The sequence below is a fragment of the Pleurodeles waltl genome, chromosome 3_1, assembly GCF_031143425.1.
Source record: "Pleurodeles waltl isolate 20211129_DDA chromosome 3_1, aPleWal1.hap1.20221129, whole genome shotgun sequence".
NCBI classification, from domain to species: Eukaryota; Metazoa; Chordata; class Amphibia; order Caudata; family Salamandridae; genus Pleurodeles; species Pleurodeles waltl.
In genome coordinates this window covers 1,108,953,683-1,108,969,199 of record NC_090440.1, presented here as the reverse complement: position 1 = coordinate 1,108,969,199, position 15,517 = coordinate 1,108,953,683, and the positions used below count along the sequence as shown (strand labels likewise).

General features: G+C 42.6%; 1 protein-coding gene across 3 annotated transcripts in view; it reads left to right on the top strand.

The window, feature by feature from the left end:
- The window catches only part of ZBTB16 (zinc finger and BTB domain containing 16), a 392,305-nt gene that overhangs the window by 336,474 nt on the left and 40,314 nt on the right, over nt 1-15,517 (top strand). For all 3 annotated transcript variants that reach the window (XM_069224392.1, XM_069224390.1, XM_069224391.1), the window contains exon 5: nt 14,761-14,931. In XM_069224392.1, the coding sequence (XP_069080493.1) occupies nt 14,761-14,931 (171 nt within the window). The remainder of the gene's footprint in view (nt 1-14,760; nt 14,932-15,517) is intronic.

Below are 15,517 nucleotides of genomic sequence, written 5' to 3'. Positions count from 1 at the left end.
TGGGGAACACCTCAAATAGACTTGTTTGCGACGAAGGAGAACGCAAAATGCCAAAACTTCACATCCAGATACCCACACAAACAGTCCCAAGGCAATGCCCTATGGATGAACTGGTCAGGGATATTTGCTTACGCTTTTCCTCCTCTCCCTCTCCTTCCTTACCTGGTAAACAAACTCAGTCAAAACAAACTCATATTAATAGCACCAACTTGGGCAAGGCAACCCTGGTACACAACGCTGCTCGACCTATCAGTAGTACCCCACATCAAATTGCCCAACAGGCCAGATCTGTTGACACAACACCACCAAAAGATCAGACACCCAGATCCAGCATCGCTGAATCTAGCAATCTGGCTCCTGAAATCCTAGAATTCGGGCACTTACAACTTACCCAAGAATGTATGGAAGTCATAAAGCAAGCCAGAAGGCCATCCACCAGGCACTGCTATGCAAGTAAATGGAAGAGGTTTGTTTGCTACTGCCATATTAATCAAATACAACCATTACACACAACTCCAGAACATGTAGTGGGTTACTTGCTTCACTTACAAAAATCTAACCTGGCTTTCTCTTCCATTAAAATACACCTTGCAGCAATATCTGCATACCTGCAGACTACCTATTCAACTTCCCTATATAAGATACCAGTCATTAAAGCATTCATGGAGGGCCTTAGGAGAATTATACCACCAAGAACACCACCTGTTCCTTCATGGAACCTAAATGTTGTCCTAACTAGACTTATGGGTCCACCTTTTGAACCCATGCACTCCTGCGAAATACAGTTCCTAACCTGGAAGGTTGCATTTCTCATCGCCATTACTTCCCTAAGAAGAGTAAGCGAGATTCAGGCGTTTACAATACAAGAACCTTTTATACAACTACACAAGAATAAGGTCGTCCTAAGGACTAATCCTAAATTTTTGCCAAAGGTTATTTCACCGTTCCATCTAAATCAAACAGTGGAACTTCCAGTGTTCTTTCCACAGCCAGATACCGTAGCTGAAAGGGCGCTACATACATTAGATGTCAAAAGAGCATTGATGTATTACATTGACAGAACAAAGAACATCAGAAAGACTAAACAACTATTTATTGCATTTCAAAAACCTCATGCAGGAAACCCAATATCAAAACAAGGTATAGCCAGATGGATAGTTAAATGCATCCAAATCTGCTACCTTAAAGCTAAACGACAGCTGCCCATTACACCAAGGGCACACTCAACCAGAAAGAAAGGTGCTACCATGGCCTTTCTAGGAAACATCCCAATGCAAGAAATATGTAAGGCAGCCACATGGTCTACGCCTCACACATTCACCAAGCACTACTGTGTAGACGTGTTATCCGCACAACAAGCCACAGTAGGTCAAGCCGTATTAAGAACATTATTTCAAACTACTTCCACTCCTACAGGCTGAGCCACCGCTTTTGGGGAGATAACTGCTTATTAGTCTATGCAAAACATGCGTATCTACAGCGACAGATGCCATCGAACTGAAAATGTCACTTACCCAGTGTACATCTGTTCGTGGCATCAGTCGCTGTAGATTCGCATGTGCCCACCCGCCTCCCTGGGAGCCTGTAGCAGTTCGGAAGTTACTTTCAACTATTTGTATATATATCATCTCAACCTTAAATAGGTACATACTTAGTCAATCCATTGCATGGGCACTATTACTACAATTCAACTCCTACCTCACCCTCTGCGGGGAAAAACAATCGAAGATGGAGTCGACGCCCATGCGCAATGGAGACAAAAGGAGGAGTCACTCGGTCCCGTGACTCGAAAGACTTCTTCGAAGAAAAACAACTTGTAACACTCCGGCCCAACACCAGATGGCGAGCTATGCAAAACATGCGAATCTACAGCGACTGATGCCACGAACAGATGTACACTGGGTAAGTGACATTTTCATTCTAAGGTTGGTGGCTGCTGGCAACCCCCTCTCAGTACACAGTCCCCCTCAGCTGGCCTACTGTCATCGTGGGTAGGCTAGCCAGATCAGGCTCCATGGTTCCCTAGTTTTGTGTCACACAGAAGCTTTAGCAAAAATTTGAATCAAGAATTTAGAAAAGTCACAAAAATGCAATTATTAAAATTAGTCCAAATTAAAAAATCAAAATACATTTTTTGCAGTAAGACAATTAAAAGGATTTAAAATTTGTTTTACTTAAAACTGTAGTGTGATACTTAACACAAGTACTTGTTCTCACCACTGCGCACCAGAAATATATTGAAAAGTAGATTATTGCTAAGGGGCAGGTAAGTACCTACACTTAGCAATAGGCCACTAACCCCCACCAGGTCCAATTAGGTCTCAATAAATTAACCCCAGCTCAACCCTTGGTAGCTTGGCAAAGAGCAACAAAGCATAATTTAGGAGACAAAGTGTGTAAGGCATTCAAATATCACAAAACAGTAATAAAATAAAACACAGGAAACTATTGAAAAATCCGAAACAAATTTATAAAAATAGGAAATATTGTCACCTTTAATTTGACACCAAAATTGGATAAGGGGAACAGGAAATATGATTTTTTAAAGAATTAATGCTTCTTAGCACATAGAAACTAAAAGCAGCACTTGGGGCATCTGATCGCACCTCCACAGGGTCAAAGTTTAAGGCCAAATGCAATGGAGCCCTTCTTGGCTACAGCAAGCGGGAGGCCTCGGTCAAAAGTTTACCTTCAGATGTAGTCTTTTTCTTGAAGATTTTTCTCATCGGGAAGAAGTCACGAATCTGATCTGACCTCCCTGGAGCCCCCTTTGGATACGTGTCGCAGTAGACCTCAGTGAAGAATTCTACCTTCGGACTTAGTTTTTTTCCAGGATGGAAATCTTCGTCCGAGCTGAAGATAAATCTGGATCCGAAGTCCCTGGAGCCCTTCTTGGATACGCTGTGCGGGAAGTCCTGGTCAACTTTTCATGTTTCGGACTCTGTTACTTTTTTGGTGCTTTTTCCTTCCGATGGCAATCCACCCTCCACAGCAAGCCAATTTTAAGGCAAGGTCATCTGATTGCTTTTCCAGGAGCCACTGCGGAAATCCTGGAAGTCTGGGGCTTCGGAGCTTTTCAGCAGGTCAAACATGCAAGTCAGGCCAGGTTGTCGTTGACGTAAGCCCGCTTGACTCGCCATGGTGGGTGGTCGGTCCCTTTATGGAGCTTTTTACAAAAAGTTCTCCAATCGTCTACAAATTTCTGAATCTTCTTCCAGAGGTCTTTGAAGGTTCTTTATAAGTCCACAGCTCACCCCAAGGTTCCAGAAGCTCTGAGTTGCTTGCTCCTTGAGCGTTAGGACTCCAACTCCTAGAATGCACTGAGCTCAAACTCCAAAATGACCACTGGACAGTGTAATCATGAGGGAACCTGGTTGTCTGGGTTTGCAGGAAGAGAGGGGGGTCCTGAGCTTCTCCAAATGTCCTTCCCTCCTTTGAAGTCCAGTTTGGCTGCTCTTCCCCATCCCGTGTTCCCCATCTGCTGAGGCAGATCTCTCCCCCCCCCGTCCCTCCCCCTGGGAACTGCCTTTGTCTTCAGCCCAGGCCTCTTCACACCTCGTCAAGGCAGCCTGGCCAGGATGCCAAAGGCTGGCCAATTATAGAAGGGCACTACAGAGATGAAGTTTGCAACTTTCAGGTAGAGTTCTAAAGCTCTTTCCCTGAACTTCTTATATTAAATTCAACAATTGCAAGTTAATGGATTTATTATAACAATAGGTTTGATACCTAACATGAAATGTTTAGCTCCTTTTGGGACTTTGTTATTTAAAATACATTCTCCCCATTTTAGCCTATGGAGTCCATTCACAACATTGCGGGAAAACAAATGTGGCTATTTTTCCTCACCAGGGTTTATAAAATATGTTTTATAAGGTCCCTACTTATAGTTACATAGCACACAGGCCTAGGGACACTTAGGGCACTCCTTGGGGTGACTTATATTTTGATATAAGGTAGTTTAAGACTTTGGAAGTACTTTTAATTCCAAAGTCAAATTTTCATGTAACTTTAGTTTAAAAGCAGCCAGCAATGCAGGCCTACCTTTAAAATGACATTGGGCACCTCAATGCATTACCTATTCCCAAAACTATATGCCCTACTGTATACTAGGGATATATAGGTAGGTTGATACTGCCAATTATAATTAACCTAATTTGCATATCCACTTTACAGAAAGCACTGGCCCTGGGACTGGTTAGCAGTACCCAGGGCATAGCCAAGAGTCAGTAACCACCATTATCTGTCCAGTTTAGAGGTGATCAGGGCAAAAAGGAAGACATTCCTTCACTCACCCTCTCCTACAGGCTTTCTCGCCATCCTATTTTGTTGTCCATCTCTCCTGCTGACTATTTCATGTTCTTTAATAAACTAAGCAAATGGGGAGGTATGTTTAACAAGCAGATGTCCTGTTTGAATCCACAGTGTTGTGTAGCAAGGCTGACATGGGTCCTAATGCCCAGAAGCAATAGTTGCCATTTGCTCTACGCATATTTGCCTGTGTTCATTGAGATCATTTTGAATTGGCTGTAATTTTAATATTGAATGGAAAACCCAGTTTGTAGCCTCTTAGAAATGTTGAAATTGGCCATGACAATCAGGTGCCTTCGTCGATATCAATGGAAGTTAATGAGCATCGAAATTATATCTTCAATTTGAAAGTATGCTGTTTTCTCCGAAAGACTCAGAACGATGCATTTTATTGCAAAGTTGAATCATAGTTGTTTCAGTTCTAAGCACGATTTTATGGCCATAAATTGACAATTCAATGTAGTCTTTACAGATTGACATCTTTTGAAGTAAGGTTTCATTTTGGTACTTTTGAGTGTACGTTTTTTTTTTTTTAAGCCATTTTTGTGTATATAGCAAATACATAACATGGCTTCATTGCTGCAAAGGAAAACATTAAAGGAGCCTTTTGAGAACATGGAGATCAAGGGCATGTTTATTTAACGTATGTCTGAAATTAAAATAACTTGCTAAAATGTGTATTTATATACATGTTTTAATTTACCAAAAAAATCTTGGCAAGTACAAGCAACCCCATTTTTGGATGTGTGATATTAATTTACAGGGATCTGTTGCATCGTTTGGTGAGAAATAGGATGGAGAGATTTGTCTTATTAGGGTTAGTTTCTGCAGTCTGCACATTTAACTTTAGCATACTCAGCTTGCAAAAACAATGAATATCACTTTAGGTCACTTGCGAGCACAAGATCCGGTTACCATACCAGTCAAAATGGAATGTCCTTAAACCACTTTCCTGTCACTACAATTCCAATGCGCAAAATCATGGATACGCAAACAATGTGTGATTTAAAAAAGAAAAGTGCATAATCAAAGAGAGCTGCACACCGCCACACCCTTAAATATACTTTAAACGTTATACAGTTTGATTTTTGAGGACATGGAGGCGATACCTACATAGAATGAACCCATGCAATGACGTAATATTTCTTGTAGGTGCTGCTGTAAACTCATCAGCAATATAAGTACAATGGAAATCTTCGGATCCCAAAAAAATATATACTGTATGTCCATATTCCACTTAATGTTCCACTGGTGAGTACAGATCACAAATGCGACAAAAAAACAACTCTTGACTCAGTTCCCAAACTCTTAGAAGTTCTTCCAGTTTCGCCAAACCCAAGGCCAATTACTTTCACAAATGAGGGCCTTGCCTTGCCAGAGCAGATTTGTTCCAGGCCTGCGCACTATCCTGCCAGCTTTGTGCTGCTCGTACCCCCAGGAGCAACCATTGTCCCGGCCCCAGCGAGGGGTGTGCACTCGTTTATACAAGCAGGCCTCCCGCCAGGCTCCTGGCTTCCAATCCACAGCTGGGTCTAGTGCACTGGGCTTTAGACCCAGCAACCTTTACCCCTGTCCTGCTGTCGTATTGTAAAACTACCAGCCAGAGGGCTCCATACCCCTCAAGATTTTTTTTCTGATTTTTTTATTCACTCTTTATTTTTATTCTAAGCCCTATTTTCCTTTACTGTTGTTGTGGATACATGAGACCAATTGGGGCTGATATGTGCGGCATGCCCCCTAAATCAGTTTAACGCTGTCCACATCTTGTGTCAAGTGTTCTAAAGCATTGAGACTTTCGCGGGCTCCCGTTATTGAAATGTCCTTCATAGGATATAAGTGCGTTTTTCTATCCCTTCTCGTTTAGGGCGATGGGGAGCCTGTCAGAAATGGTGCATGTGTTCGTAGTAATGATTATATTATACTGAGAACTGCGGTGCCCGGTATCCTGGAATTAAGAAGTGTAACCACAATAAAAGGTTCAGGTTTTTGTAACTTATTATAAGAAAAGAAATGCAAAAAATCAAAAACTAAAGCAGTCCCTGTTAACTTCAGAATGTGTCCATAGCAGGGCACAAGTCCCAAAAAAAACAAAAGTGGTGGCTAATCAAGTTAGGCAGTGTGCAGGTGACATCAAGGTGCATGACATCATGGCCCGTTACATCACGAGGCCTGACACTGCACGTGGCACCACTGGAAGTGACATCAGAGGAAGAGGCATCACAAGCCATGATTTTACAGGGACTGACATCACAAGAAGTGATATCAGATCTTAAAACCTCACGTATATGTTTAGTGGGTCTCATGAGTAAATTTGTGTGCATTACAAGCATACACAGAAACACTCCTGATTTAGGCAGAAGATTCATGCTTTTATAAGCTACACATAAAACAATGTTGCCTTTCGTCAGTGTAAAGCTTCCTTTACGCAAGGGTTGACACACTTACTCCAGAACCAGCCTACTCTACCAGGCATTATATTCGTTAGGCAGACTTTTTCCATGTAGACATGAGAATGCTTTAGGTGCCTGAGCTCTCCAGAGGTGAGACTGCTCTCCTATGCGAAGTAAGCTTACTCATCCCTACCCACTACTTGCTGTGTCTGCGGTGGGCACCTGCACTCTTTTTAGGAGATTAAGGCTCATTTTTCTCCAACCAACCAAGACCCAAGGCAAGATAGAAAGACAAAAATGGAAGAAAGGAGAAAGAGATAGGAAAACGATGCTAAAGGCAGAAAATAGGATGAGAAAAGAACCAATAAGAAAGTATAGAGTAGTGAAAGAAAGGTTATGGCAACCATGATATTCAGCAATAAGACCCTAAGAAAAGGTTTGAGGGTATGCATTTGTTTTTACAAAGTACACCCTGCCTCTTCCCAATGTCACCTTCACTTTTAACAGCAGACATCGCTCATGTTCTAATAGTTGGCTCAACTATATCTAAACCAACCACACATTCACAGCGGAACCTGACACCTCACCCTGAAATCAGTGCAAACATAACACGCACACAAAGACTGGACCATAAATTGTATAGTAAGATGTATCATCTCCACATCAAAATAAGTGTAAGCTGTACAGTATTCAAAGATGAGAAGGAAATGGTGACAAAGGTAACTTATAAGAAAATGGTACATGCAATTCTAGTCCCAACTACCAATTCCAAGAAAATATTGGCCTTCACAAGGAAATATTGCTTGTTTTTATAGATAAACTACCCACGTGGGGAGATGTAGGAACAGCGGCAGTCACCACAAACTACACCCAGTATCAGAATCTACACAAGACTATGCTCCCTAATAAGAACTTGGCAAATCCTAGGCATGTTACACTGCCAAAATGATGCACTGGAGATGGCCTACTTAACCTACTTGTTTACATCAACACTGACAACACTGGGCTTGCCTTTTCACTGTACATTCATCCTGCAGGAGCCAGCCTTAAGTAAGAACATGTAAACTTTGATTTAATACATAGCATTACTCTGAGTGACATCAGGTTCCCAAACCTAAGAGCATCATATCAAAGCTACCCTTGTTATTGTGTTTATAGTACTTAACAAACTTGGCAGCATTGCTGCAGTAGGTAGGTGTGAGAAGGGCAAAAAACAGTACCACCAATACCCCGGCAGGGTAACCACTTTACAAAATTTAACACAGCCATATCGGCACTCTCGAATTTCCAAGCTACAAAAAAGAAGCTCTACTTCATTTCAAGGAAAACAGCTCCCCAATATTTTCTTATTGGAATTGGTAATTAAAACACACAATTTAAAATTATTTTTGTTGTGGTGTGAGAGATTTGGGCCCTCATTTTGAACATGGCGGTTCGGCCCGCCATGCCGGCAGTGGCGGCTGAAGCCGGCAGCCGGCATGGCAGGCCGAACCGCCACATAATGTACATGGTGACAGCCGCCAGTGGCAGCCGTCACCCACCACCAGGCTACTGCCATCAGGCAGCCTGGCAGCGGGTTGAAACACCATCCGCCAGGGTAGCTGTGCTACCCTGCAGATTATGTTTCATTTCCCACCAGCCTTTTTGAAAAGGCTGGCAGAGGGGGTGCCCCGGGGCACCCCTGGGGGCCTCTGCGCTGCCCATGCACTTTGCATGGGCAGTGCAGGGCCCCCGGTGCAGAGCCCCGTCATGCAGGTCACTGGCAGTGATCTGCGTGACGGGTGCAACTGCACCTACCGCATAGAGGCATTGACGCCGCCGTCAATGTCCCGGCCGAGCCTTTGTTTCCGCCCGCCGGCTCTCAGAAAGGTTCATTATCTGGCCGGCGGGGTTCCAGGGTCGCTGGCAGTCAGTGTTTTGACTGCCAGCATGAGCACTGCAGTTGTTTCCGCCGTTTTTATAATGACCCCCTTAGATACTTCTGTAGGATCAAGCACCATTATGCAAACTTGGGCTGGTCTGGTAAAAGTTAAGAGCTCAGCATCTCTTGCATGTTTTCCATTCACCAACCAAGGAAAGAAACTGAAAACCTACTGAAAATCACCTGGCAGTCAAGACAGCCACCTACGGAAACTACGAAATGCCCATAGTAGTCTATCAGCCTTAGTGGTAACAGATGCTACCTCTTGGAAAGGATGAGGGTAGAAGGTCTGTGGACAGTGAAGGGCTTCACAATCAGTCATTTACAATCTCGGATCCATTTATAGATTCTTTCATATATATTGTGATTTACCCCTTCATCTATAATCTATACCCTTTGATTCCACCAAATGTAATTGCTGATGCATTAATTTTCAGCCTTTCATCCAGCCATCTATGTTTTCCCCCAAATATAACTTTTCATTGATCTGTATTTTGAGTTTTATACTCTCATCTGTATCATTTGATCCCACCATACATAATTTGCTCAAACTTCTGTAACTTTTGGTCCTTAATCTCATTGGTGGAATCCTCTGAAATGTATTTGAACCACCCACCTGTGTTCATATTAACCAGTTACATGTACTAATCTTGGTCCTGTCAGCTGGTGTAATCTTTGATGGGAATAATCTGCCATCCTTTTTATATATTAATCTACAGTGTTTGTGAGCCAATCATTGAAGTCTTTTATCTGCTATCTGTAATTCCTGTAACCCAATGATCTATTATCTATTAGAGTCAGTCATCTATCATTTATTTGCTCTATAATTTGCTTAAGTTTCACTGTCTTATTCTCTTCCACCTCCTCCTCCTCATCCTGAATCTGGATCAAGAATTCCTCTATGAGCAGCATATACATTTAAGATAAATGTAAAAATTAATAAATTACATGGACATTATTGATATAGTGGCTATCCAAAATGTAGCATGATGTAGAAAAGTCGATTATACGTAGTGTGGTGGTTTTACCATGTAATAATTTCAGTTTCTATTAAACTGTTATTAAAGTAAGCTCTTTGATAACATCTTTCACTCAGTCCTGGGTTAGTGGTGGTACACAGCAGCCAGGTTTGTAATCAATGGAACAAGTAGTAATAAAACATTAAGAAACACAACTCAATACAAATCCAAAACCAATTTATAAAAACAAGGTATATTTTTATCTTTAGACAACAAAACATCAAACATCTATCAAGAGAAACTGGAGATATGATTTTTCAAAGTTAAAATAAATCAAAGTAGTTCCATCTTTAAGTCTTTAAGATACAATAAATCATTGCAAGTAGCTTACCTGCTTGAAGTCGTGGGCTAGAAAAGCTACAAAAAAATCTCTTTGACAGCCCACTGTGGGTTGGGAGCCAGTCAGATGGTCCACACTGGTGTAGAAGAACAGTTAACCAAGGTTCCATCAGTCTTGGAGTCGTCTCTGTATTTTTGTAAAAGAAGTTTCCCTGATGTAGGATATTGAAGATTCTAAAGATATTGAAGAGGCGCAAGAGTCTTCTTGGGGCTACCTTTGGGCCCACTAACGTCAGGGGTCCTCTCCACCCTCAGGACTCAATGTCCAGTGATGCACCAGCAGCATCCAGTGCAAGTCCAGTTGTAACTGGTCTCCAGTTACAGCAGTCTCAGTGGATACTTGCAGATAAGTAAATCTTTCTTGTGGGTGGACCAGGGCCCACTTTAGCTTCAGCCACTGATCCCACAAACTAGGGAACACCTTGTGTAGGTCAAGACTTGGTCTCCCAGGGTACACGTCAGTGTCTAGTGGAGAGCAGACATTCCAGACAGCTGGGCTTTCAAGGGTTTAGGCATGCTTAGATTTTATAGACCTGAGGCTTAACAAGAGGCTAGCCGCTAAGCCATTAGAGTCACTTCTTCTGTTCTGGCACAAATGGAGTTCTTTTCTACAAATGGGTACAGCAGGCATAGTCCTGTTTGTGGGTTTCTCCAGTTCAACAGGTGCAGTCTAGTTTTTGGTACAGCCTCTCTTAGCTGGATCCAGAAAGCAGCTGGAAAGACCTTTGTATGTCTTCTTTCCAGTCCAGTAGTGATCTGAGAACTGTGTGCCAGGGGTGCCATGTTTATGCCATTGCTGTGTTTGAGAGTGAGGGCTCACTAGCCAATGGGGCTGCAGTTCCAACAGGGCAACCCTTTGCCTGTTACACCACTTTCTAGGGGTTTGGTCAAAAAGGGGTTCGTAAGTTTTGGACGGGTGCTGCTGCTTTTTCGACTCGGTAATGGTGTCCAGGCTCCAGTCCATGTGCTTTGACCACTCAAAAGTGGTATGTGCATTGGACTAATCTCTGATTGGCTCATCAACTCCCTCCGTCCCTGTCAGTACCCGTGGCCCTGCCCCTTTTATGAAAAAATGATAATAAACAGTTTATTATTGTTTTCTTCTATAAGTTTTGCTGCTGGCGGGGAGGCGACGCTCCTCCGCCATAGCAGAGGGGCTATCCCCGCTGTTTATGGACAGGAGATCAACACTATAAACTGCTCTTAAACTGTGCTGACCCATCCTCTGATAAATCTTACAAGATCACAGACCCTTTGGAGAGACCTGATGGAACTGAACACCCTAACAGCATAGCGACTCATTGTGCCAATTTGACCTAACTGGAACGCAGATATGATTCTCTTTGTTCCAAACAGCAAAGTTCACTTGTAACCATTGGAAATAAGAGAGACACTAGGAATAGGTGTAGAGAGCATGGCCTCCTACTTTCTACTAGATACTACTAGATTTCTAACTCCACAGTTCCTAATCCCACACCTATTTTACTTCTGTGTTTGTAATGTCTAACTGGTTGACAATTCATGACTCCCATCTATTTCTACACTCTCAAATCAGTAGCCCCCTTGGTAGAGAATTAGATGACTTTGTGGGCATTAGATTATTTTACCCCTTCCAGGCTTTTCATCAGCCTACAGATATCTGAAGACTTTTAAGACCCAACCTATCAACGAATGAAGCATGAACTCTTGGAAAAGAAACGATTTTCTGTTATTTTGTTTTCTTTTTTTTTTGGGTGGCTTTTTGTTCTTACAAATGTCATATTTAGACTAGATGAGAACAGTTTGAAACTATGTAACCACACAAAAACCCTTATTACATTAGCATAATTCTGAAACTGTTGTGAAAAGCTAAATGCCCAGTGCATCAAAAGGTGTGACCAGCAGAGACAATATGGTGTACGTTCCTGTTCTGTTTAGCCAGACATACAGAAACTAACCGAAAAATCGTCACTACATGAGAATAGGATTCTCACCTTTATTTTAGTTGTCTAGTATTACCCTGGTTTCCTCCAACCCATAGTGAGCTTCACTTAACATTTTAGAGAATTAAATAGACGTGAATTTGATTAGTCACTTTAGTCAATAGAATTACGATAGGACTAAATAACAATCGCAATGCTAATTATTTCAATCAAGCGCCAGACATGTTCATTCCCTTGCACGTTTCCATGCTTGTTGACAAACTCTTGTTTTCCTTCTTGCTGATGTTGCAGTAAAATATTTCACTACCTTTACAACAAAAACATTTCTGTGAAAATGAGTGATGCAATCTTAGCCACCAAGATTGCATCACCTCATTCAAACATTTTATCGCATCTGTGCTGCCAAAGATGAAAAACAAGTTTACAAATTAGTCTTGGGTGCTCACCCAAAGAGACCTGTTATCCTAAGCTACTAGAACAGTTATCTGAAAATAAAACATGCAAACCCTGATTTGTTTCTGCTTCGTTGGGCATCATAGGTAAAAAAAAAAAATTGAAACCTGTTCTCTTTAGCACAATATACTGCAGACCCACCTTAGGACGGGGAACCTTATAGGTGCATATGCAAGATGCCACCTTTGGAGTAAGTGTGACTACAAGGGTCAACTCCCCTCATGCTTTTTCTGAGACCTGAGGCAATTTGCCTCTACACCATACGACCGTCTCAGATACCTCGAACAGGTAGGGCCTGTGTGCATTTCAGTGCATGTGCTCACGATTTAGCAGAGCCAGCCACCCCCATATACTGGAGGAATCCTAGGCCCTGACGAATGCCCCAGACCAGTTCGACTATAGGAGAGGGCAGAAACATGTTGGCCATATATTTTTGGATGACATCTTAAACCATTATGTCCAAGATTGTCTCATATTGTTTTTAATCTTACCAACAAACACCGTCATTAAAATATTAAACTATACATGTGATTTGTGAGGTAATGTTATCATTTATTTCCCTTCAACTGGATCCCCGCTTTATCCAGAAAGATATAATTTCAGCACTCCCTCGGAGTTCTTTTAACAACGAGATTGAGTCTGCCCAGGTGGTATCCTCTTACCTGGGTGGGGTAGGTGGTCAAATGATGAAGCATGACACTAGTGCGTGTGAGACCACCTAGTCCATAAAGGGAACTCCCCCACCTGTCTCTGAACACTCGAACGTGACTACCACCTTCCATGCCTACAATTTGATCACCAAGTCGGTGACCTACTCACCTGTGAAACGGGAGAGAGGGGCCTGCTCCAAGTGCTCCCATACAGGTTGTGTTATAGTTTTATGTACAAGGGAGATTGTATGGGGTTCATACACTCCCACAACTCTCTTTTCGTGTAATAGTACCACCTTTGGGTATAACTGTCTCACAGAAGATGACTCACGTTGGCAAAACAATATGATAAATGGACAGACTTGAATCAGTCTCAACCAAAGGTAATTCATAGGGGAAACATTCAATTCCACTTATTTTGTTCACATTGTCTTTGCCGCTATTGAGAGGGAAACTGCAGATGCCAATACTCGGGCTGGGATTTCGTTGTGGTCGAGTGGGAACACATGAGAGTGAACACACGAGCCAGGTGCACTCAACACCAGGAAGTGAGCACACGAACTAGGTGCTCTCCTGCTTTGTTGAGTGATTTACCGGATGTTCTTTCTTTTCTTCTAAAGTGGGGCTCTACACAGTAAGGAGGTATTGGCTCTGGATAGATTAGATGGCTCTCTTTAGTGGGTTGGGTACCGGGCCTGTCCGCACGACCAGTCCCTGCTGCAGAGTTTGTTGGGAAATAAATACATCCAAAAGATGACAATCACTGAACAAAACCAAATTTAAAACCAAGGTATGGTTCTGCCTCGAAGGCGTAGAATGGATCAAACGTCTAAACGGTTTGAGGTGCTGCTTTCAGATTAGCAGGAAAGAGGCGACTAGTTCGCTGAGGAGACCTGTGTGTTCACTAGGGCAATGTTTTTTCAACAGTTTCTACCTTTAAAAACACGTTCTACTTGAGATGTGCCCCTCCTTCCCTCGCGCTTCACCCTGGCACGTCGCGCGATTCCAGTAGCAGCTCACGGAGTTCTGAGGTGAAGTTCGGGATCTTGCCAATGCCTCTCGCCTTGCGCGGCTGCTAATGACTTGCAAATACAACTTTCATGATGGACTTATTTCCATAGTCGCACATTTTTAATGTGTTCCCAAAAAGCTGTCAAGCAATTTGCCTAATCTCCTGGTTTGATACTGTGCGCGCTGACTCACATACGCTGAACTATGCAGGGACAAAAATACATTGTTTTCTTACAGAGCCCCGTGTTTCAGCAGACGGCATAAATGTCAGTGGTAGTGCCCTTTTCTGCTGACCAAGCCATTAATCTAACGCTTTATAACCGCGTGCATGTATTTCAAAAGCCCACCCTGTTGAGCCTTAAACGTCGCATGTAGGGGATTCTGTCAAAATTATGAGTTCATCCTTCTGTGCTAAAACTGAGACGAGCTAGTCTAGCAAACTAATTGGAGTGCAGGTGTTGGATGTAGTTGCATATAAAGACTGACTTCTTGCGCCAGAGATCAACCAAATACATTAGCATATGCTTGTTGCTAATTTTAGCCAAAAGCAAGGGATTGATTTAGCACAAGAATGAATCTCCTCCCTTTAAGAAGGAAATCTCCCCCACCCTGGTGAAAATGCCACTCCTTAGCCCCATTTGTTTGTATACCATACATATATTTCACAGTTCCCTGCAAACCTTGAAATTTATATTATTAACACCAATGTGTTTTTCTAATTCTGTCGCTCTTTGTCTCTGATTCCAGGAACAGACATGGCTGTCTTCTGCCTCCTTTGTGGGAAACGCTTTCAAACTCAGATGGCCCTCCAGCAGCATATGGAAGTGCATGCCGGGGTGCGCAGCTACATCTGCAGCGAATGCAACCGCACATTTCCCAGCCATACTGCGCTCAAGCGTCACCTTCGCTCACATACAGGTAAATGCAGACGGGAAAGAGTAAGTTGGTTGAGCAGTGTTCATACAAAAGTGAATGTGCTCATTTCTTTCACAGTGTATGTTTTTTGTGACCCCTTCTTGTATTTTAAGGCAAAGTCATGTTCTGTTTAGAATTACTTGGACTACAAGATGACCCTGCCATTGAAGAGTCCATTGGAATGAATGTTTGAGTAAACTGCAATTTGAACTGGATGTGAAGACACTCATTGTTTATTAGAGATTACTCTACCACTAAGGTATTACATCAGAATTTGCCCAATCATGTCCAGGGATCAACAAAATTGTTATTGATAAGCAGAATTCGTGAGTAATTCTTAAGCCCACTCTACATATTTTGATTGCGTGACTGAGGCAGGATAAGGTGTGACGGCTTCCCAGTGGATAGATATGCACTACGCATGTGTGTACTACTTTGGTGTGAAATCTAATTCAGGACCAGCAGTGAGGGACTGCAACAGCACTGTCTCAGTTACCCTAGTTGTTGCTGCTCTCTATACATGTCTGTCTTCCCGATCACCACTAATCTGCGCCGCTACATCTCGAGTCCGTTTAGGATGATTCCTGCA